General features: G+C 48.7%; 1 protein-coding gene across 1 annotated transcript; it reads left to right on the top strand.

Annotated features, from left to right (window-relative positions):
* Positions 1-2,517: 2,517 nt before the first annotated feature.
* On the top strand, positions 2,518-19,428 carry LOC128415850 (leucine-rich repeat, immunoglobulin-like domain and transmembrane domain-containing protein 3). Its single transcript, XM_053392593.1, has 2 exons — positions 2,518-2,716; positions 17,878-19,428. The coding sequence occupies exons 1-2, from the start codon at positions 2,698-2,700 to the stop codon at positions 19,116-19,118; spliced, it is 1,260 nt and encodes a 419-aa protein (XP_053248568.1). The 5' UTR covers positions 2,518-2,697; the 3' UTR covers positions 19,119-19,428.
* Positions 19,429-23,611: the final 4,183 nt, after the last annotated feature.

Below are 23,611 nucleotides of genomic sequence, written 5' to 3'. Positions count from 1 at the left end.
TAGTGGCCAATTAATCAGCCAGTCAGTTCATGCCCCCCAGGTGCCTTCATGTTTCGCAGTTAAACCACTAGCCTGGGTTTTTCCCTGGGTAGTAAGAGTTACCCAGAGTTACCCAGAGTTACCCAGGCCCAAGGGGCCAATTAATCAGTACATCAGTGCATATAAGGAGGATTGTTTCTACCTCTTTTGGTTGGGCAAGAAGGGGAACCCCAATGTTAATTTGCTTATATTAATAATCCACTTTACGCTTGTAATTCTAAAGCCGAGTATTGTTTACTGTGAGGTTGAGCTAACAAAACTGACCCACTCAAATCCTCCCTCCAGTTTGATGAAGGACCATTGATGAGCAGGAAGGTGCATTGCAGAGGCAGTAGGGAGGAATATTGTCATGAAGAGAGTGACAAAAGCCAGATTTCCAGCAACTGCCTGGAAAGCAAAGTTTTGGAACACCCCACCCACCCCTGCTACATTGGCAAATGCTGATACACCTGCTTCCAGAAGGGATTCAAGCAGGTGCAGCAGGTGGCGCTGTGGGTTAAACCACAGAGCCTAGGACTTGCCAATCAGAAGGTCGGCAGTTCGAATCCCCACAACTGGGTGAGCTCCCGTTGCTCGGTCCCTGCTCCTGCCAACCTAGCAGTTCGAAAGCACGTCAAAGTGCAAGTAGATAAATAGGTACCACTCCGGCGGGAAGGTAAACGGCGTTTCCGTGCGCTGCTCTGGTTCACCAGAAGTGACTTAGTCATGCTGGCCACATGACCTGGAAGCTGTACACCGGCTCCCTCGGCCAATAAAGCAAGATGAGCACTGCAACCCCAGAGTCGGTCACGACTGGACCTAATGGTCAGGGGTCCCTTTAACTTGCCAGTCTGTTACAGGAGCCAGCCACACGGCATGGCCACCTTCCATCTCCCTTAACATGTGGGTTGCTGGAAGAGCAAAAGACCTGTGGGCTACTGCCACTGAACTCGGTAGGGCAGAAAGAGAAACCAAATACAGAAGCTTAGAGATAAGGGTGTAGAGAGGCCTGGGGGCTGGAGAAGGAGAAAAGTTGGGTGACATAGAGGTGGGGTATTTGCTGTAGTACTATGAGGTGCAATGAGGAGCAGAGGGTGCGATTTATTTGCAGTGGCAGGAGGAAAGAGGATGTATATTTGAGGTGTCTGGGAAAGCAGCAAGTTCTGTGAATGGGGAAGTCATGAGAACTGCAGATGGGGAAAGAGAATAATAGTAGCACAAGTGAGAGAAGGATGCAGATCTTGTGCAAAGAGAGGAAAGTGTGCATTTGACTCTGGGTGCAGAGAGAAAAGAGTATTCCTGTGTAAAGGAAAAGGGCTAGCAGAGAAAAGGAGCTGTGTGCAAAAGGTGATTCACAGCGGGTGAGGGTGGGGGTAAAGCAAAGCAAAGCACCACAGAGTTAAACTGTAACAAAATTGCTTCTCCCTGGTTAATGTTGCAATGCGGGATTCGGAATTAATCAGTAAAACCGGGCTAGGTGGTGGGTCATTGGAAAGGGGCTTGAATTGTGCATGCTTTGGGGGCCATAAGCCATGGGGTGTCTATGTTCCTGCTGCACTGGCTGGACAAACATCCTGGCATCAGGACAGACAAATGGCATCTGAAATCACTGACTCAGACAGGCCCCCATCTTCGCCCCCTCTGCTCACTTGGAAGTTTAATTTATTTCCATGCACCTTCCTCCCATGTATGTCAGATGTATAATAGAATGCCAAAGGGTTAAAAACGATCTCTCTAGCCTTGTACAGACCACACTATCAATAGCTCTCCAGTGTTAGGAGTCCAACAACACCATGAGGGCCATAATTTCTCCATCCTTGTTCTAAAGCTCCAGTTCAATGTCCTGGCTCCCGAAAGCGCATTCCCTTCAAGGCAAAGGATCTAGTCCCCACAAGCAAGTTCTGAAGTGAATGCTTTGGCTGTACTGCTTTCATTTATTCCCCTGAGGCTAGCTCAGTAAATTCTCTGGTGGGTACTGCTCTGGTTTCATGATGAGATGAGCCTTTATAGGCAACTGTATATATCATTTTGACCAGATAAGTGGCTTGAGGTATCCTGGTGAACATACCAACTTGTCAAGCAGACAATAGACAATGGGAATGCAAATATTATTACTGACGATGATAGTATTACAAAACCACACCCTGAAAGCTGGAGCTGTAAACATGATACACACACACATTAATATTCGTTTGAATATCTAGCATGAATCTAAAATATATATATAAAAAAGATGATGCTTCTATTAGATCAATTTCTCTTGGTGCAAACTTTCCAGTTGCACAGAACTCTTCAGCAGGTGATCACAAGGTGGATTTCGCAGCCTGGGTGAAAAACAGAGGCCAGGCTGCCAGGACGCGAAGAGAACCACGCAACATTTCTCTCAGCAGAGCCCAAATGCAAGGTGCGGAAAAAGAGGTTTGTCCTGGCTTTTAGATGCGCGCAGCTGGCCTGAAATTCCAGTGTGCTGGGTGAGCGGATCGTGGCGCTGAGGCGCCTGCCGGCTTGCTTCTAGCCCAGGCAAGGCGCCGTTCGCAACAGTTCCGCGGGGGCCACGCCCCGGGGAAGAAGGCAGAGCCAAGTGCTGCCCGGCGGCAGAGATCGCGCACCGCCAGGCAGCCCGGAGCGCCTGAGGTATGGAAGAGCCTTGAGAGAGGCTCCCCGCAACGCGCCCAGAGAATGGGACGGGACGGGGCAGGTGAGTGCCTGGACACCTTCAGGGCTGGGCGCGCCACCCCCGCCGCCCTGGGCGAGGCGGGTGGGGTTCGCCTAGGGTTCCCCTTACCCCTCCCGCCCGAGAGCGCCCACTTGCGTTTCTTGCTCCCTTACGAGCGTCCGTCCAGCGCAGCCGAGATATTGGATCCATGAATCAGTGGGTCAATGAGACTTTGGGGCGAGGCGGGGGGGGGGTCAGGTTGTATCTCCACCCATCTATAGGGGGAGCCCGCGTCTAATCCCCACTACACCCTAAGAGTTTGGGGGTGGGGATCGCGCGCAGCTGCCCGGCTCGCCTGTGTGGGAAAAGCGAGCTGCGTTGTTCCCAGGAGCGCTAAACTGATCTGTCAAGGGGGAAAGCAATCTGGGACGGCGACGAGGGTCTCCCTGCCATTTCTTGGCTCGGCCCGAGGTGGTTTGCCATGAAGCAGAGAGAAGATGCCCTCTGTTTCTGACCTTGTATCCCGGGAGACCAGGCTCCCCTCTGGTCAAGTTATTTTGAGGGAGAAGAACGCGGAGTTTCGGCCGGCGAGTCTTAAAGAAACAGGGGCCTCATTGTTCCACGTCTGATCCAGGCGGGGGGGGGGGAGAGGCGGCCACTGAGGAGGAAAATCCGCTTTCTTGACTCCCTGTTTTGCCCCGCAGTCAAAGGGCCCTGAGTATCCGTTTCTCCTTTTTTCAGCCAAACACGAAGGGGAGGGGGGAGAGACTTCACCCTTTTCAAAAACGCAAACAGGTGGGGTGGGGGGGTAGGACTGCTCTTCAGAGTATTTTGTGTGCCGCAGGACGTAACAAAAGAAGGTAAAAAGATACCTCTTGCTGGACCGTATTCTCGTGGGTGAAAGTGCGTGAGCATCAGGGCAGCATTTAGCTCTTCTGGGGGAGAAATGAAGCGTTTCTCTCATCGCCACTGCCTGGCGGCGCGAAGCAGGTCCAAGGGAGGGTATCGCTTTCCATCTTTTCGGCCGGGTTTCCCACAGTTCCTCAATTGCCCTTTTCTCCGAGTCACTTGCACCCCCAGGGCTCTAGGGGGCAGCCGTCCCTGGGAGAGGAATGGGTGGCTCTGTAAAGGGTTGATGGCTTGTTTGCTATATTTTTGTAACCAGGCAAATAGTAAACTTCACGAAAGGTCACCAAGGGTGCACTACCTGTGCTGGTATAATTGTTACACACCAGGCAATTCCCCTGAGGCAGCTGCTTTTTCTCCAGGTTTACATACTTCCCCTGGCACAGAATTGGTTACTGGGGGAACGTTCAGCGTACAGTGGCGGCACCATGCCTTTGTGTGTCAGCACCCCCAAGTTCTACTCCTCCTTTGAAGAAGAGCTGGGGAAGGAATAGCCAGAGCTGGTCCCGGAGCCAGTCCTAACATTAGGCAAAGTGAAGCAGCTGCCTCAGGTGGCAAATGCTCAGGGGCGGCAAGCAGGTATTGGAGGGTGGAGCTGTGTGTGCCACAGGTGCCTGCCCTCATGTGGTGGAAGATGCTTCCCTGTCACAAATGCTGAAGTAAGATTCAAGAACCTGTCCTGTCAGCTTCTGTACATAGAATTGTGGTGTGCAAGGGGCAGGCAGAGGCCGAGGCCCCCCCACATTTTCAAGTAGAGGCTGAGCCACCTCAAAATTCCATGGCAACCGTGCACACGCCGTGCATGCACGTTGTGCGACATTTTCGCGTCACTTGTGTAAGTCACACAGCATGGACGCAACACATCATTTGTCTATCCTGGCCCAATGTAGCATGTGAGACTGTGGAGGGGCTGCCCATGAGAAGGGAGCAGGTGGAAAGAGCAGTGTCGCTCACAGGGTTACAGTGTGGGATATAGGCATCCTATTGCAAGATATCACAATGCAGACCTGGGTGTAAGGTGTGAAGCAGGGTAGGGCAAGCAGGGTAGCTTGCCTGACGGGTTAGGCAGAAAAGAACATTAGAGCCATCGCTAGGATGTCTGAGCAAGAAGTATGTGGTGACGATAAATTCTGAATCACTGTTCAGAGGCAAATGAGATGCTACATCCCACCCCTTGCAGGCAGACAACTGTGGTCTAGTGTACATGGGGAGTATTAAAATAGGCAGTCTTTCACCTGCACTGTGGAGCGGTGCAATGCCCAGCACCCGTGAGCATTCTGGCCATTTGTTTCTGACCGCAAGAGAGCTATTTTACCCTGGTAACAAGGCTGTAAACAGAGGTCTAGCGATGGGAAGTGGCCACCTTAGGGCAGCATTTCACAATGCAGGAAATGGTGAGAGCGTGCCTGTGAGTCAGCTGCATACCTGGATTTTGTGCTTTCAGAATAACATGGAAACGGAGAACTCATGACCTCCCCTAGCAGGGAGAGGGTCAATGCATTCTGCCTTACTTTGAAGCTCATTAACTTCCCTACCAGGGATATATGATTCAGCTTTCCATGTGCATGTTATGCTAGAAAAGGAGGCGGGGGAGAGATGTGCACTCACCACCTGAGAGAGCTACCTGGACCAGGTATGGGAAATGGGGTAAGAAGAATAAAACTCATAGCTGACCCAATAATTTTGCTGCCTGGGGCAAAGGACAATATTCCCTCCTCCTCAGTTGCACACACAGATGCGGATTAGACTAGCAACTGAATCCTACTTCAATGCTTTTGATGGGGCAGCATCTCTCACTAGCATCTCTCACTAGCAGGCTAACTTAGTGGATAGGGCGAGTGTTGTCATGCTCACATATTGCCTGTGGGCTTCCTGTGGGCATCAACATGTTGACCATGTTGAGAACAGAATGCTGGACTAGATGGGGCTTTGGTTTGATCCAGCAGGGCTTTTCTTATGTACTAATGGGGTGCAGGCCAGGTTGCATGACACACACACAGCTCTGTCCTCCAGCACCTTGCTTCCACTCTGCTTGACGCCTATATGCTACCTGCAGAAAGTAATGCTGTGTTGCAGCAGCTGCACCAATACATATCACATGATTGGAGTGTGTGCTGCCTGTGGGAGTTCATGGCCTGGGCTGGGTGGTGCCTCTTTGCCTGCTCACAGTTGTGCTGTCTGTGACACATTGGGAGAAGGAGCCTAGGGGACACAGCAAGCATTCCCACTACTGGGATCTTACTTCTGCCAGCTCAAGGAGGATGGTTGCTGCCGCCACCATCCAGTATCCACTGCTCGAGGCAACCGCCTCAATTGGCATAATGTTAGGGCCGGCCCAGAGGCTGTAAACAAAGGGATCACAGACTGCCTTGTGAATGCTATGGATCTAATCTAATATCCTGTGCCTAACAGCAGCCTGAGTCAGATGCTTCAAAGGAAATGGTACAACAAAAGCACATTTGTGAAGCAAGCCATCCATTGTCAAGCATATGATTTTAGCAGCTAGAAAATTTCAGGTCTGCGTCCCTCCCACAAAATTGTACCTTAACAGATATTGTTTTGGCCTGACTACCACGAATTTGTCTCATTTTTTTGGGAAACTCATTAGTACTGTACTAATTTACATTCTATGATTCCATGACAAATACAAATCTACAGTTTAATCATGACCCTTCTGGAAAAAACAATTTTGCTCCTGGCCAAAATAGTGCAGGTTTCTGTTCACACCAACAGAGGTACAGCTGCTGCTCTTTGCCGCTTTTACATTTCTCAGGGAATCGGGCACTAATTTTAATAAGCTGCTTTACGAGTTGGGAATGGTCACTGGACCTTTAAGGACAATAGCCTGGGGAGGAAAAGCTGACATCGTTGCTCAGGAAGAGTCCAGGGAGGGACCCTATTCCGGCCCAAGGTATTTTAATTGTTCCAGCACTGCCTAGATAAAATCAATGTCTCCTGAACGGGTTCCAAAGCACCACAGCTTCCGATTACACACAATGGCAGAAGCATAACATTATAGAAACACAAGTAGCAGCTGGCTTGGCTATAAGATGGGAGGTTGTCAAGAGAGACAAATAAGAAGCAATTTAGCTTTTAGAAATCTAGGTCTGAGGTCTTAAAAGCTCAGAATTAAGCTGTCCCAGATCAGAACAATGTAAAATACAACTTTAAAAACACCTTAAAACAAATTACAATTGCAACTAGAGTGGGTCCTAAATTTATTTATATCTCTCAAGTGTCAAAGGCAAGGGTTAAGAGGTGCGTATCTTCAGCATAGGATGAAAGCTGTACAATGAAAGTGCCAGACACACCTCTGTGGCGACTGAACTCCACAATGTAGGGGCAGCCACAGAGAACTCTCTCTCATGGGTCAACCCCACGCCTGAGCTTCTGAGGGTGAAGGACCTTAACACCCAAGAGGTGCTGCAAGGAAGGAGACTGTCTTTCAGATATTTGGGACTGAAGTCATTTATTTATATAAGTGAAATGGCATCCAGTTACAGTAGATAAATGTTGTAAATACATGATATATATATATGAGCACCAGTTTGAGGTTGTGCCTCCCCGCCCCTGGAATCTACTAGCAAGAGTTTCTACATGGTACATTCTAGTCCAGGGATTTCCAAACTGTGTGCCAAGACATGCCTTAAAAAAGTTAAGCCAGTGTTTTGGATTCATCCACCACTCTCTGCCTGTTGAAACACAGAGGCCCCAAGCAGCATTGATCCTCCCTCTTTCTGCCCATACATGGGCAGTGGCATCTTTCCAAGGGAATGAGTCTCCCTGACAGGCATGAGAGAATTCCAGAAACACCATCATTGCCCAGGAAGCCTGGCCTCATCCTGAACCCTTGAGTAAAGGGGAAGAGTGGACAGAGTTGCGGGCAATATTGATCATTAGTTGCAAGGATGCCTGCCCATCGTTCTGGGAGCAGACCAACAAAATCTCTCTCTCTGTCTGTCTTTAATTAATTCATATTTTATTGGGGGGAAATCAAATATAAAGCAGTAAAGTGATACAAAAAGAAGAAGAAAAAGGGAAAGGAACAAAACACAGAACTGTGTAAAGGGGAAAAACATTATATGAATATATACAGTACAAAAAATACCCTAACCCATACATTCTTTAATAAATTTGATATTATCCTAATAGAAATATTAATAGTCTACTACATTTTGTATAAATTTGTTCCAAATATTGTCATACTTATCCAAGCAGAGTCTATGTCTGCAAGCAGTCCGTTCGTAGGTTGTAAGTGTTGTCATATCTATCCAATCTTTATTCTTCCAGTTCATCAATATCAGCCTCTTGGCTACCATTAGAGCATCTCTCTTGAGTGCAAGGGTAAATTGTGCTTTCTGTTCTAATCCATAGAAAATCCCAAACACCCTATTCCAGGTTACAAAAGCTTCAGAAACACAGTTCCAATCATTCTGGTTTCCTTTTTTCCATACCGTCAGAAGGTCACTACATGACTGACAGAGAGGAAGTAGTGCACTCTAGCAATTTGTTTTAGACTCTGGACTTCTGGGAATGCCCTTTTAAAATTATTATGACTTTGCTCGCTTCAAAATGTAACAAGACAGCCCTTCTGTGTTTGGGGGAACCTCTTGCTCCTTCTGCGGAGTGGAGCCCCAGGCATCAGCCCCAAAGCCCTACCCTGATGGCATCACTGCAGAAGGGTTTCTCTGCAGCCAGCTTTCCTCTCCCCTTGTGAAATGTTTATTAGAAGCAGCTTCAGATGCACTTAAAATGCGTCAAGCACTCAGTGAGATTGCATTGGGTTCACTTCCCCTGAACTATGTGCTGTCTGCCTAACCTTTGCCTATTAGAGTGGATCCTTTCAGTGGATCCTTCTGGTCCCATGAAAACCAGCCTGCCTGTTATATTACTTGACCTATGCACTAACCTTTTAAGGTGCTCCATATTGCATTCCAGAGAAACTTTTCATTAATTTTATTTATTTATTACATTTTGAGCCTACCTCTTCTCCAAGGAGCACAAAGTGGTATAGATGGTTCTCCCACTCCCAATTTTATCCTCAGAACAACCCTGTGAGGTACGCTAGACTGAGAGAAATGTTATCACAGCAGTTTGGGACAGCGTTCGAAACTCCCATTGTTCTAGGCGCATTTTGCGACAGGGAATTTAATGAACATGAACAGTTTCTGAGCTCTTAGGCGCAGTACCGCATCTAAGATTTCAGATTAAAATTGCCACTGTTACTCAGATGTAAGTCCCAATCAAGTTCAATGGGGCTTCCTCCCAAGTAAAACGTGCATGGATTGGGGACCTGAAAACTTTCTTTTCTTTTCTTTTCTTTTAAACCCAGCATGTTTTGTTTAGGTTTTAGTTGCCTTGTTTAATGTACTTTTAATGTATGATGTGCTTTTAATTTGAAATATACTAGCCAGTTAGTTACGATGGTTTAAGTAGTGCATGTTAAAGTGTTATCTACCTCAGACTCTCACAGTAATGTTTAAAATAAAATTTTGGAGTAGGATCATTGAAGGACCCTTAAACCTAAGGTTTGCAAACTGGACACTCAAGGTGGGTGTCTCTGCCATCAGCTGTATAGGCCTTTAATATGTGTTAATTGTGGTGCCAAAAAGATATATTTATATGAAGGAAAGAGGGTAAAGGAGAATCCAGGGCTTGTCTGCAGAGTGGAAGGAAAAGATGACCTTTTTCTGCCTCCCCACTTCCAGCCACTCTCTGAAGACTGCAGAAGGGACCGTCTTAAGAATATTAGTTGGGTGGGCAGGGAAGCATGGCTTTGTTTTCTGCAGTCTTCAAATGAGGACTAGACCATGTGAAAAATGAACATAAGATTTTAGCCGCAGTTCATTCATTTTCAGCTTCGTATTCTTGTTATAAAAAAGTGCGGCTAGACATTCCGTTGTTGCTCCTATAACCTAGGTTTAAGGTGCCATTTAGCTCCTAGCTTTCATATCTCGGTTTCTAACACTGGTTTGGAGCTGTTTTTGTCAATGGGTTCATCCCACAGTGGGGCAGTACCATTTGAAACCCAGGACCACATGGATGGGGCCAGTTTGCGGCTTTCCCCACATCACAGAATCAAAACTCCTTCTGGGAGGATAGGTAACAATTCCAAGGAAAGGTCTTCATGCTCAGCCCTGCCCAGGCTGTGGTGAGTAATATCTGTACTAAGGGCTCGCTCACTCCTTGAAAAATGCCTCCCGTGGTGCTGATATAATGTCTAAAGGCCACCTTAGCAAGAGTGTGATTACTTTTCTGAGCTGTGTTAACAGCAAAGATGGAGCTAATCACTGTTTGCAAGGGATTTGGAGGCAATTCTTTGTTTGCATTTGGTCTGGTTGCTTCAGAAACCCTATCAACATATGAGAGTGCCTAGGTAACCAAAGCAGGAAGGGTTGAGGGAGACACCTCAATACAAGTGGCAGGGAGTGGTTGGCTTTGCGCTGAAGATCAGTGGGGCAAACTTAGAGGGGACACAATTACTTAGATCCTTCTTCCTGACTTCCTTACAGAAGGAGAGGAGAATGTGTGGCACTCCAGATATTGTTGGACTACAGCTGCCACCATCCCTGACCATTGGCCATGCTGGCGGGGGCTGAAGGGGGTTGGAGCCTGAAATATACTCAGAGTCGCGAAGTGATTTCATGCTCTTTATTCAGCTCATAGTGGTGAGGAGGAATGAATGAAAGTCCCCTCAAAGTATCTGCTTTATATACATTATTTACACAATGGGCTGCACATGATTGGCTAATTCCGGAATTCTACTGTAAGCCAATCAGGTTGTGGATTCACTTCTATCTGGAGCATGATTGGGTAGTTCCTGCCAACCAATCATGCTGCTGCATTGTTCTAGGACCAATCAGACTGCTGCATTCTGAATCCTATTGTTCTAGGACCAATCAGACTGCTGCCTTTTGGATCCTATTGTTCTAGGACCAATCAGACTGCTGCAGTTTGGATCCTATTCAACTCAGTACATAACACCCCTCCCCTCTAAGTTCCAGTCCTGCCCGGGAGGTCGCATTCATAGTCCTCGAGGTACGCTGGCGGCCTACGTGTGCGTTGCGGCCTGGGGTGTTCCCTGGTCCGGGGTCCAGGTTCTGGCTCGTGTTCCAAGGATGCTGGCTGTGATGGGGCTATTTGGTCTGGCGCAACCGGCTCGCTCAGTCGTGGTTCTGGTTCCGGTGTCCTTTCGGCCTCGCAGGTCCTCTCTGTATTTACTGATTCTGCCTCTCCTGCTGGCCCCTCGTGCTCTATGGGCCTCACTGCCCCTCTGTTCCCTTGGGACTCCTCTGACCTTTCCTCCTCCTGGTTTTCTCCCGGGAATCGTCGCCGTATCTGGTCGCAGTGGCGGCGCCAGCATTGCCCCCCATCTGTTAGCACCTCATACGACACGGGGCCAGTGACCCTGGTGACTGTGGCGGGTACCCATGCTGGGCCTGCCCCAAAATTCTTTGCGTACACTGGGTCCTGGGCCTCGAAGGTCCGGGGGTTCCTGCCTTCCCCCACCACTACCTCATCCTGAGCTCTATCGGGGTGAATGCGGTCCAATCTGATTGCAAGGCGCCGACCCATTAGTAGTTCAGCGGGGCTCCGGCCAGTCGTTGAGCTGGGGGTGCTGTGCTGTGCTAGAAGGAATGTGGCAAGGCGGTACTCCCAATCCCCTTGCGTCATGCGGCGAAGGGTGTCCTTGGTGGTCCGCACCATGCGTTCTGCTTGGCCATTGGTGGCAGGATGGAATGGCGCCGAACGGATGTGGCGGATGGCGTTCTGCGCTGTGAAGGTTTGGAATTCTCCTGACGTAAATGCAGTCCCGTTGTCTGAGACGAGAGTGTCAGGGAGCCCGTGGGTTGCAAACAGCCTGCGTAGTACCCGGATGGCTGCGGACGTAGAAGTGGACGGTACCAGTGCGACTTCCAGCCATTTGGTGTAGGAGTCCACCACTATGAAGAATGTTTTCCCCTGAAAGGGGCCAGCGAAGTCCACATGCAGGCGTGACCATGGTGCTCGGGCGGACTCCCAGGACTGGACTGGGGCCCTTGGGGGATCTGGGCGGGATTCTTGGCAGGCCTGGCAGTGTTTGACCCAGGCCTCTATCTCTCCGTCGATCCCCGGCCACCACACATAACTCCTGGCAAGGGCCTTCATTCTTACTACCCCTGGGTGTGTCTCGTGTAGGGCTGTGAGGACCCTTTTGCGGAGGGGCTGGGGAACAATGACCCTGCTTCCCCATAACAGGCACCCCTTGTGGGCCGACAGTTCATGTTTGCGGGTTGTGTAGCCGGCGAATTCTGGCCCGGGGCTGCTGCTGGGCCATCCCCTCCACACCCAGTCCAGGACCCGGGAGATGACCCTATCTTTCTTGGAATGGTGTGCAACTTCTTGTGCCTGAATGGGGCGGTCGGGAAGCAGCTCCAGGCTCATAACCTCTTGTGCAGGTGCTGGGTCGGGGCCTGTTTCCGGTAGTGGTAGCCTGCTGAGGGCATCCGCATGGCCCATCGCCTTCCCCGGACGGTGAATCAGTGCATACTGGTAGCTGGCAAGGAAAATTGACCACCTGAGGACGCGAGGAGACAGCACTTGGGGGGTCTGCTTTTCAGGGGCAAATAAGCCAAGCAACGGCTTGTGGTCAGTCACCACGGTGAAGGGCCGCCCGTACAAGAAATCATGGAATTTTTTTACTCCCTTCACGATTGCCAGACCCTCCTTGTCGATTTGCGAGTAGTTCCGCTCGGTTGCGTTGAGTGTCTGGGAAAAGTATGCCACCGGTACCTCTCTTCCATCTGGGAGTTGGTGTCCCAGGACAGCGCCAATTCCATAGGGCGAGGCATCGCATGCTAGCACCACCGGCAGCCTCTCGTCGAAGTGTGCCAAGACCGAGTTTGAGACAAGCAAGTCCTTGACTGCCTGGAATGCGGCCTCCTGGCGCTGGCCCCACACCCAAGGGGCCCGCTTGTCCAGGAGTCTGTGTAGGGGCTCTGCTACCGCCGCCTTGTGGGGAAGGAAGGAATGGTAAAAGTTCAATAGTCCCAAGAAGGCCTGAAGTTCAGTCTTGTTCTTGGGCGCTGGGGCATCACAAATGGCCCGTACCTTGTCCCCAGTCGGGTGGACCCCTTCTGCGTCCACCATAAATCCCAGAAAGTCCACCTGAGGCACTCCTAGTAGACATTTTTCCCGCTTCACCTTGAGACCCGCCGTCTGGAAACGGTGCAGAACGGTGCGGAGGCGGTCCTCAAACTCCTCTGGTGTGGGCCCGGCAATCAACACATCATCGAAGAAGGGGGTGACGCCAGGAATCCCTTTAAGTAGAGAGTCCATTAGATTCTGGAATATGCCTGGTGCCACGCTGACACCGAATTGCAGCCGCTTTACCCTGAATGCTCCTCTGTGCGTCACAATCGTCTGTGCCTCTGCTGTGGCCTCATCTACTGGCAGCTGTTGATATGCTTGGGCCAAGTCCAGCTTGCCAAAAATTTTCGACCCAGCCAGGGTGGCAAGAACATGGCTGACCACTGGCACTGGGTATGCATGGGCCGTGAGGGCCTTGTTTATGGTACATTTGTAGTCTGCGCAGATGCGGACTGAACCATTAGGCTTGACGGGCGTGACGATTGGGGTTTCCCAGGGGGCATTAGGCACCGGCTCCAGCACTCCTTGCTCCACGAGCCGGTCCAATTCCTCGTCTATACGGGGTTTCAGGGCGAACGGGACCCGGCGGGCCTTGAGCCTGACCGGTCGTACTGCGGGGTCAAGCTGTAGAGCAATGGGGGGGCCCGTATACTGTCCCAATTTCCCATCGAAAACCCCCGGAAATTCCTTGCATATTGCGTCCACGTCCACTTGTAAGCTAGTGTGGTTCACCCCGGTGACGGCTAGCCCCAGTGGTCCAAACCATGCCAATCCCAGTAAGCTAATGTAGGGGCCCTTGACCACAAGCAAGTCCAGTTGCCGCGTCCGCCCTCGGTATTGCACCCTGAAGGTCCCCACCCCCATTGTGGGGACCTTACGTTTTTGGAAGTCCCGGAGGGTGAATGGGGCCGGCCTGAGTTTGGGACCCCCAGTAGGACACAGTTTCCTTAAGGTCCTTGCCGAGATTATGGATAGAGTTGAACCCGTGTCAAGCTCCATGCGGCATGGGGCCCCCTCTATCTGTACGTCAACATAAATTTTCTCTACGTTGGGGTGGGGCAACTGGTATACCTGGAATTCCGTGAGCTCTGTCGAGTTGCCTTGGTGCGTTGGGCCCCGGGACCTGGGGCTCTTGGATTGGTCATCTGATGCCTGGCGTCGGGTGGGCCGAGCCCGACACACCCGGGCGATGTGTCCCAATTTTCTGCACTGCCTGCACTCTGCGTTGCGGAAACGGCAGGTCCTCCTCTCGTGACTTTCTCCACAGCTTGCGCAGCTCCCTCCTTCTCGTCGAGGCAGCTGTGGTATGTGGGCTGCTTGAGTGCGCTGCTGTACTCGGTGCACCTCCTCCCTGTCGGATCCTGAGTCGTCGGTGAGGTCTTCGTGGTGGACCCTCGGTTGGGACAGCTGGCTCGGCCGTGCCTCTTGCGTCGACCTCTCGGCAGCTTCCGTTGCCAGGGCCTCCTCCAGAGCGACCTGGAACGTTAGGTCCTTCTTAGCGTAGAGGCGTCGTTGCAGCTTCTCATCCTTCAGGCCACCGACGAGGCGGTCACGAAGCATGTTCTCCAGCTCTGAGAAGTTGCAGAACCGGGCGGCTTGGCGGAGAGACGTCACAAACCCAGTTATGGTTTCCCCAGGGGCTTGCCGCTTTGCGTAGAAGGCATTTCGACGAGCCACCACTGAGGGCTGCGGCGAAAAGTGCCCCTTCAGCTGTTCCATTATTGTTTTGTATGGAACAGTAGCGACGTCTTCAGGCGCAAGGAGGGCCCGGGCGATTTCAAACGTCTCCTCTCCGCAGACGCTGAAGAATATCGCCCTCTTCTTGGCGTCTTCTTCGTCGGTGACCCCTTTGGCTTCTAGGAGGAAGGTGAAACGGGAGGCGTACGCTTCCCAGTCTCCAGATGCTGGGTTGAATGGCGAGAAGCTGTTGTCGGTTGCCATTCTGAGTTCCTTGTGTCCCGGAGCTGAAGCCTGGATACACGGTGCGAGGCAGCGGTGCGGCAGGTGGCGGTGCTGCGGTGCTGTGTGTGGCAGTCAGCTCAGCGGGATCCCACCTTCGTCGCCAGTGAAATATACTCAGAGTCGCGAAGTGGTTTCATGCTCTTTATTCAGCTCATAGTGGTGAGGAGGAATGAATGAAAGTCCCCTCAAAGTATCTGCTTTATATACATTATTTACACAATGGGCTGCACATGATTGGCTAATTCCGGAATTCTACTGTAAGCCAATCAGGTTGTGGATTCACTTCTATCTGGAGCATGATTGGGTAGTTCCTGCCAACCAATCATGCTGCTGCATTGTTCTAGGACCAATCAGACTGCTGCATTCTGAATCCTATTGTTCTAGGACCAATCAGACTGCTGCCTTTTGGATCCTATTGTTCTAGGACCAATCAGACTGCTGCAGTTTGGATCCTATTCAACTCAGTACATAACAGAGCCCAACAACATTTAGGGTGGTAATCAATGCTAGTCTTAGGTTCAGTAGACCCAGCCTAGCACTTGTGTGTTCAATCTTTGCGTTTCATGGCTTTTTGCAACTACTGGAAAGGGACTAGGTTCAGGAGATTATAAATGCCTTCCTAGCACAGGGAATGGTTCCAGCTGTCAGGAAGGAAGAATATGCAAGATCACTCCTGAAGAAAGTCTCTTTCGATTCAGAGGATTATAATACTAAACAGTTGCAAATGTCTCTTCCTTGGGCTAGGTGTTTGAGTCAGTGATTGATGGCCAATGCAAGCACTAAATTATGTGTCTAGATAGGTTTGCTGGAACAGATGAGTTTTTAGCAAGCATCTAAAACAGTATAGTGAAGGGGTGCCTGCCTAGTGTCTGTAGTTCCAGAGGACAGGTGTTGTAATGCTAAAGGAGTGACTTCCTGCAAATCGGAATTATATACAGTGGTACCTTGGGTTACAGACGCTTCAGGTTACAGACTCCACTAACCCAAAAATAGTACCTCGGGTTAAGAACTTTGCTTCAGGATGAGAACAGAATTCATGTGGCGGCAGTGTGGCAGCAGTGGGAGGCCCCATTAGCTAAAGTGGTACCTCAGGTTAAGAACAGTTTCAGGTTAAGAGTGGACCTCCAGAATGAATTAAGTTCTTAACCTGAGGTACCACTGTATGCAGAATTCATCATGCGAAAGGCTGGGCTGGATGAATCCCAAGTCAGAATTAAGATTGCTGGAAGAAATATCAACAACCTCAGATATGCAGATGACACAACCTTGATGGCAGAAAGTGAGGAGGAATTAAAGAACCTTTTAATGAGGGTGAAAGAGGAGAGCGCAAAATATGGTCTGAAGCTCAACATAAAAAAACCTAAGATCATGGCCACTGGTCCCATCACCTCCTGGTAAATAGAAGGGGAAGAAATGAAGGCAGTGAGAGATTTTATTTTATTGGGCTCCATGATCACTGCAGAGAGAAAAGCAATGACAAACCTGGACAGCATCTTAAAAAGCAGAGACATCACATTGCCAACAAAGGTCCATATTGTTAAAGCTATGGTTTTCCCAGTAGTGATGTATGGAAGTGAGAGCTGGACCATAAAGAAGGCTGATCACCGAAGTACTGATGCTTCTGAATTATGGTGCTGGAGGAGACTCTTGAGAGTCCCATGGACTGCAAGAAGATCAAACACATCCATTCTTAAGGAAATCAGCCCTAAGTGCTTACTGGAAGGACAGATCCTGAAGCTGAGGCTCCAATACTTTGGCCACCTCAGGAGAAGAGAAGACTCCCTGGAAAAGACCCTGATGTTGGGAAAGATGGAGGGCACAAGGAGAAGGGGACGACAGAGGACAAGATGGTTGGACAGTGTTCTCGAAGCTACCAGCATGAGTTTGACCAAACTGCGGGAGGCAGTGGAAGACAGGAGTCCCTGGCCTGCTCTGGTCCACGGGGTCACGAAGAGTCGGACACGACTAAACGACTAAACAACAACCAAGTTATAAAGCTGTAAATTATGAAGTTTAAATGTACTCCTATCAGCCTCAACCAACAGGCTATATATATCCAGGCCCAGATTTGGACATCCTGCTGCCTGAATCTGGTCAGTAGCAGCTGCCCTTTCTCATACCAGCAACTTAGCACTTGGAGGAGAGTCATGCTGTTCACTGTGACTCCACAGTGCACCCAGTGACAAGCGTGGTGTGATTAAGGTCACCAGGCTACTGGGGGGGTGAAGTACAGGTGCAGTGGTATAGCACAGTCTTCCTCAGAGCCCTTGGTTGCTGATAAGAGGAGGAGAGCTCTCAATCCTTTGGCCTCTGGGTCTTGATCCTTAGCGACATTCAAGGAAGAATATTGTTCTGTGATGCTACACCTGTATGGTAATAAGCTCCAGCAACCAGCAGGGGCACAAACTAGTGATGTCATTAGCCCACGCAGCCACCAGAAGCATCCAGGTGTGTGTTCCCATTGATATGCTAGGAAGTAATGGAGTTGTTGCTTCATAAGTTATAATTGCAAGAATGGAATAGTCAAATATGTACTACTCTAAGCTCCTTTCGCAGTGAGCTGAAGCTGATACTCATTACAGTGGTACCTCGGGTTACATACGCTTCAGGTTACAGACTCTGCTAACCTAGAAATATTACCTCGGGTTAAGAACTTTGCTTCAAGATGAGAACAGAAATTGTGCAGCAGCGGCAGCAGGAGGCCCCATTACCTAAAGTGATGCTTCAGGTTAAGAACAGTTTCAGGTTAAGAACAGATCTCTGGAATGAATTAAGTTCTTAACCCGAGGTACCACTGTATAGGTTTCACTGGACAGGGGTTAAATTTCCAAAGAGGGCATATGAACCCAAATCCAGCCCAGTTAAAACTTTAAAGAATTTAATTGAATGTTTACTGTGTTTAAGCATACATTGCCACTAGGGGGTGCTAATGCATTAAATAAAATGGTATTCCTGGTTCTTTAAAATCGAATTCACATTATAATATGAATTTTAGCTCAGACACATTAATATTGTGTGTGTGTGTGTGTATTAAAAATACCTATGCATTATTTGTGAATTTGGTGAACTACTGGAATCCAATTTAGAGGCAATGGCACTTCACAGATTATTGACTGTTATGTCTGTGAGTGAACCAGGAACAACAACGTTGCCATCTAGTTCCCACTGTGAGAAATCACTGATGCTTGTCATTTTTTTTGCTATAGGTCAGAAGAGGTGGACACTCATGCTCTTTGGCGTGGTCCTCTTAGCAAGAGAACTTGTGTTAGGAGCGCTGGAAGAGACGTGCAACTGCAGCGCAGAAGTTGATTTCCAGGAACTGCAGACCAAATTGGCTCCTGAGATGTGTTGCTTGAATCTCACCAGGACTAAAATCAACTCCTTGGACTGGAGCATCTTCGCCGGAACTGCGGGTTTGAGGGAGCTCTACCTATCAAACTGTGGCATATCAGACATTATCAACGCAGAGAATGGCTCTTCTACATTGGAGATTCTACACTTAGACCATAACCAGCTAAGTTTGCTCCCAGATGGTTTCCTAAGAAATGCACCCAGCTTGCGTGTCATTCATTTGGAGAGCAACCAACTCCAGAAGCTGCCTGAGTCATTCCTGAAAGCATCTGACCAAATCCAGGAGGTCCACCTTGCCTTCAATAACTTGTCTTCCCTTCCCTCGGGGATTTTCAAACCCTCCCTCCTCACGCTAGGTCTCTCCAACAACAGCTGGCACTGTACTTGCAGCTTGCTTGAAGATCTGGAAAAATGCCTGCCTGTACCATTTAATGTTGAGGTGGCTTGTAGCACCCCAGAACGTTACCATGGCATGAATCTCAGAGATATCCCTAAGCAGGAGGTGTGCCGGAACCATAGCCTAACGGCTCTCTTTGTTTGCCTGCCTGTGGTGGCTATTCTGGTTCTGGTCACCTGGTGCTTTTGCAAGCAGCAGAAGAAAACCAGCTACCATCCTCATGCTGGGAAGGAATGCCGGCTGGCTACAGTGGAGAGGAACGGTTCCAAAGACCCTGGGGACCATCACTGCTACATCCCATGTGAGCTGCCTATGGCATCGGCTGCAGAGAGCGAGAAGAACATCTTGTTGAGGAACCAGGTCTTGCTTAAGCCTTCAGCTGCGCTACTAGGGAGCAGCAGGGACCTCTATGAAGAGGTCGAGATCAAACTGGGGGCTTCTGATGATTCCTTGGTGAAGGCCAATGGGGAAAGCCTTGAGCAAGATAAGTCGGGATCCAAAAAACCGACCGTTGCAGAGGAGGGTTACACAGGTGGGGAGTCTGAAGCCGAGACAGTGAGTGTGACAGACGTTCTGAAGGATTCTGCAGACCGTGAAAAGCTCTATATGAACCAGTCGGTAGATTATTACAACCTGGTTCCTGGCATTGAACTGGAGGACTCGGACCACATGGAATATGAGAACATTGACCTTTGCTGAGGCTGCTTGTTGAGCCATAGTATGATAAGAACACAAAATAGGATAATTCTTATCCATTTTATGAAAGGGGCAGCAGGACCACCAGCTCCCAACATTATGCAAACTTCATAAATAATGAGAGTTCTCTTGTAAATGATTTTGTGTTCCGGGATTTGTTCTTCTTTCTTCTGAGCCTTTGGAATGACACAGGTGTTGTTATTAATATGCCTAGAAGAACATTTGTATTAGGGTCTGTTCCAGTTTGGGGGTGTGTGTGTGATGGAGGGACAGTATGAGCTGCAGTTTCTACCCCTTTGATAGAATTAATTTTAATTGCAGTTTCCAGTAGAGGTGAAGATTTCTCATGATCTAGCCTCCTTCCACGAAATAAGATGAGGAACACAAGACTTGGGGTCAGCGGGGAGCCCATATGAGCAGGGATGAAGGTTGCAAACTGGGACAGGATAACAGCTGTGCCCATTATTTTTTAATCTGCCATTTTATTTAGAGAATTTTTTGGCATTTTTAGATTTTTTTGGGTATTACATATCCCTGCCTGGCTTTGCCTGCAGCTCCCACTTAAATCCCCAAACCCTCTTCACTGACCTCCTTTTCTGCTGTGTGAGCTGGTCTCTGCACTTCAGTTTCTTTCCCTGTCAAACACCAGTCATAGATGGGCTCTGCATTCCAGGAATCTCCTCCAGTTATTTAAAGGCTTAGGTTTCCACTGCAAGGAGGAGAGTGACATCTAGTGGAGAGGTCTGCACATAGCCACCTTTCTTTCTGCCGTCCTTCTAAACATTGAAAAACTTTTCCAGCATATTTTCACTACATCCAATTAACATTTCTCTGATCTAAGTTAAGTGCATTCGTTTCCTTCTGTTTATTCTCATGGAACTTGCTATGCATGTAGCCTGATCTGGGGTGACAGGTAGGTCCTGCCTCTTGTTTTAAAGATGGTGTTTTGACCCCTTCTGCTTTATGATTCAGCAGCTGACCATCATAGAAATTTATGTGGCACAGAGGTTAATGAAACTAGAGTGGCTGGTTAGTAGAAATCAACATATGAAACTCACACACAGAGAGAGTTCTTGTTTCATGTTTTCCCCTTAGGACTGCCATTGGCAGGAGAAGCCACAACTGGCAGAATTCCCCTTCTCAGCACCGGCTCTTCCGATTGCCAGACAGAGGCAAGTACCTCCAAGTACCTCAGGTAGCAGATGCTGGGGGTGCAGATCAGTAGCAAGAAGTTGGTAGACAGTGCGGTGTGTGCCAAGCTTCCTAAGCTGGGCTTCTGCTCTCATAAGCATTACTGCCTCCGACTATAAAGGCAGCACATAACCATCATGGCTACTAGCCATCAATAGCCTTGTCCTCCATATATTTGTCTAATGCTTTCTTGAAGCCACCTAAGTTCGTGACTATCATTGCCTCCTCTTGGTAGCTAATTCCATAGCTTAACTGTGCACTGCATGAAGAAGCACTTTTATCTGCCCTCCAACATTCAGCCTCATTGAATGTCCACAAGTTCTAATGTTACGACAGAGAAAGAACATTTTTCTATCCGCTTTCTTCACATTATGTATAATTACATAAACTTCTGCCATGTCACCTAAAACGTCTCAAATGCTGCAGCCTTTCCTCGTGGGGGTGTTGCCCCATCAGCTGCTGTAGAGGATACTGAGATGCCACCAATGTTAAGATAAAATTCAGTCGCCAGCAATCTAATTGTGTATGTGGAATTGAGAGAGAGAATGTACTGTACCTCAAGGCATAAAATGTCCTCAGCAGGTTTTGTCAGGGTCTAGGCCAGGGTATCCAGCTGTTGTTGGATTACAGCTCCCATCATCCCTAGCTAACCGGGACCAGTGGTCAGGGATGATGGGAATTGTAGTCCAAAAACAGCTGGAGACCCAAGTTTGGAAAACCCTGTTCTAGGCTGAGGATGAGGCACCTTAGGCCTGCAGGGTGTCTAATGCATCTCTCTCTCTCTCTCTCTCTCTCTCTCTCTCTCTCTCTCTCTCTCTCTCTCTCTCTCTCTCTCTCTCTCTCTGGCCCCCTGAGGCTCTCCCCATGCCTTACACTACTCCTCCACAACCACCTCAAGTGCTTTTCCCTGGTTAGACTCTGTCCTTGAATTGTGATATTGTAAAGATCTTTCTACCGTGTTGCGATGCTTCCCAGTTTTCTCAAGAGCAAGATGTATAGCTGTATAAACGTATTCCATACGACAGATGAAAGCTCTGCTTCCCAAAGTGACACTGGCATCTTAACTCCCCATCGTTATAAACCCACAATACACTGAATGTAAAAGACTTAACATATATTTTTGTCCTGATCTAACTTTTGCAGTAAACTATTCAATCTATGATCTTTTTGGGCTGCATCCCTTTCAAAAAGAGAAGAAAAGAATACTAGTGTATGTGGGGGGGGGATGTAAATAACATGGAATAAATGGCTATGTTCTAAATTTTGTAAGAATTTAACAAAGATGCAAAAGCGTGTCTTTTTCTTGCTTTCGTCTTGCTGTTATATGGATGGAGATGGCCCAAGACATTTTGCCACCTGAGGTGGCAAATGATGCCCCTGCCACCCCACCTCCTCCTCCTCCTCCTCCTAAAAACTGCCCCCCCATGCTGCAGTGATAGACTTGCTGCTGGCTTCTCCTCTTTCTGCAGCCATTTTTCTGCACCCTTACTCAGAATGAGGCACTGTGGAACAACTGGGTGGGATTTGCCTATTGAGACAGACATTCAGCAGGTGCAACATTAATGACTTACTATATCTGCAAAATATGCTCTTTTCATCAAAGATGTACAACTATGGAATATGCTCTGTCCTACCAGGCAGTTGGCACTGTGGGTTAAACCACAGAGCCTAGGACTTGCTGATCAGAAGGTCGGCAGTTCGAATCCCCGGGACGGGGTGAGCTCCCATTGCTCAGTCCCTGCTCCTGCCAACCTAGCAGTTCGAAAGCACATCAAAGTGCAAGTAGATAAATAGGTACCGCTCTGGCGGGAAGGTAAACGGCGTTTCTGTGCGCTGCTCTGGTTCGCCAGAAGCGGCTTAGTCATGCTGGCCACATGACCGGGAAGCTGTACGCCGGCTCCCTCGGCCAATAAAGCGAGATGAGCACCGCAACCCCAGAGTCGGCCACGACTGGACCTAATGGTTGGGGGTCCCTTTCCCTTTTTACCAGGCAATACCACCCACCCACCACAACTTAGCCTAATGCAATTCAAACCACAATTGTGTCACAACTTTTGTGGATGTAATTTGGTCAGCTCTGCTTTAATGCTTCCTCTTACTACACTCCCCCCCCCCCAATCGGAACTGGCTGGGGAAAATAATTCATTGTAATTTTGAAAGGCATTACTTACATTATCCAACAATCTTTAGATAGCTGAACTCCGAAACATGAGGGACAGGTGGGAAACAGGTGAGTTTGCTTTAATCCTGAAGAAGAACTGAAAAATTAGATTTAGATCAGCAACATGCTGCTTATGACAAATACTGCCTTGTACAGAGTCAGGCCATTTGTCTATCTAGCTCAGTACTGTCCATGCTGGCTGGCAGTGGCTTTCCATGGTTTCAGAAAAGGAACAATTGCAGCCCTACCTGGAGATGCTGTGGATTGAACCTTGGACCTTCTGCCTCAACTCTGCTACTGAACTACGACCCTTCCCTAAAGCAAATGAGAAAGCTCTCATGACGGATGGATTTACAAGCAGCAATAACCATTGCCATCCAAGCCTACATCCCCGTGGGATAAATTACTTCTTTATGACACCGCAGAGCTGTAAATTCATTATCTGTGTAAAGTCCAGCTATGTTTCCCAGGGGAATTTTCACAGAGGATATATTTCATCCCTTCTTCAGAGACAACTGTTAGCAACAAGTTACTATGACAGGGTGTGAAATGGGAATCAATGAACAATGATGTAGGTCTCCTGCAGGCAGGTGTTTCTGAGCTAATGCTCCCTGTTCACTCCTGTTCTCTGTTTCTGGCACCAGGCTGTCTGATGCAGGTTAATCCACAGCCCTTTTGTAGATGTCCAGTGAGTGAGCATGTGGATGAGGGAGCAACTGTGATCAGATCCACTGCGTCTTCCCTTTCTGCTATTATTTTATTATGCCCCCCCCCATCTTTTCATCCACATATCGCAAGAAAACAAAAATGCCTTTAGTCCTGAAATCATAAGGAACACATTAAGGAACATTAACATTCTTTGGCTGAAACCCTGGTCACTCATTAATGGAGATCCAGAAAAGCTAAGATCACAGCAATGCACTGGCAATACACACCTATTTATGTGGCTATGTTCTTTATGCACATAGACACATGCTCATCCTGTAAAGTGTGACGAGTGCCTAAGGCTGCACCCAGAGATCAGCTTCTCACAATAACAGTTGCATCAGTTTGGAATTGTGGAAACCTTACCAGAATAAACACAGCACATGATTGCATGATCTGTACAGACAAGAGCACACATGGCTTGGAGTAGTATTGATGT

The sequence above is a fragment of the Podarcis raffonei genome, chromosome 6 (genome assembly GCF_027172205.1).
Source record: "Podarcis raffonei isolate rPodRaf1 chromosome 6, rPodRaf1.pri, whole genome shotgun sequence".
Taxonomy (NCBI): domain Eukaryota; kingdom Metazoa; phylum Chordata; class Lepidosauria; order Squamata; family Lacertidae; genus Podarcis; species Podarcis raffonei.
This window is presented reverse-complemented; position numbering and strand designations above follow the sequence as displayed.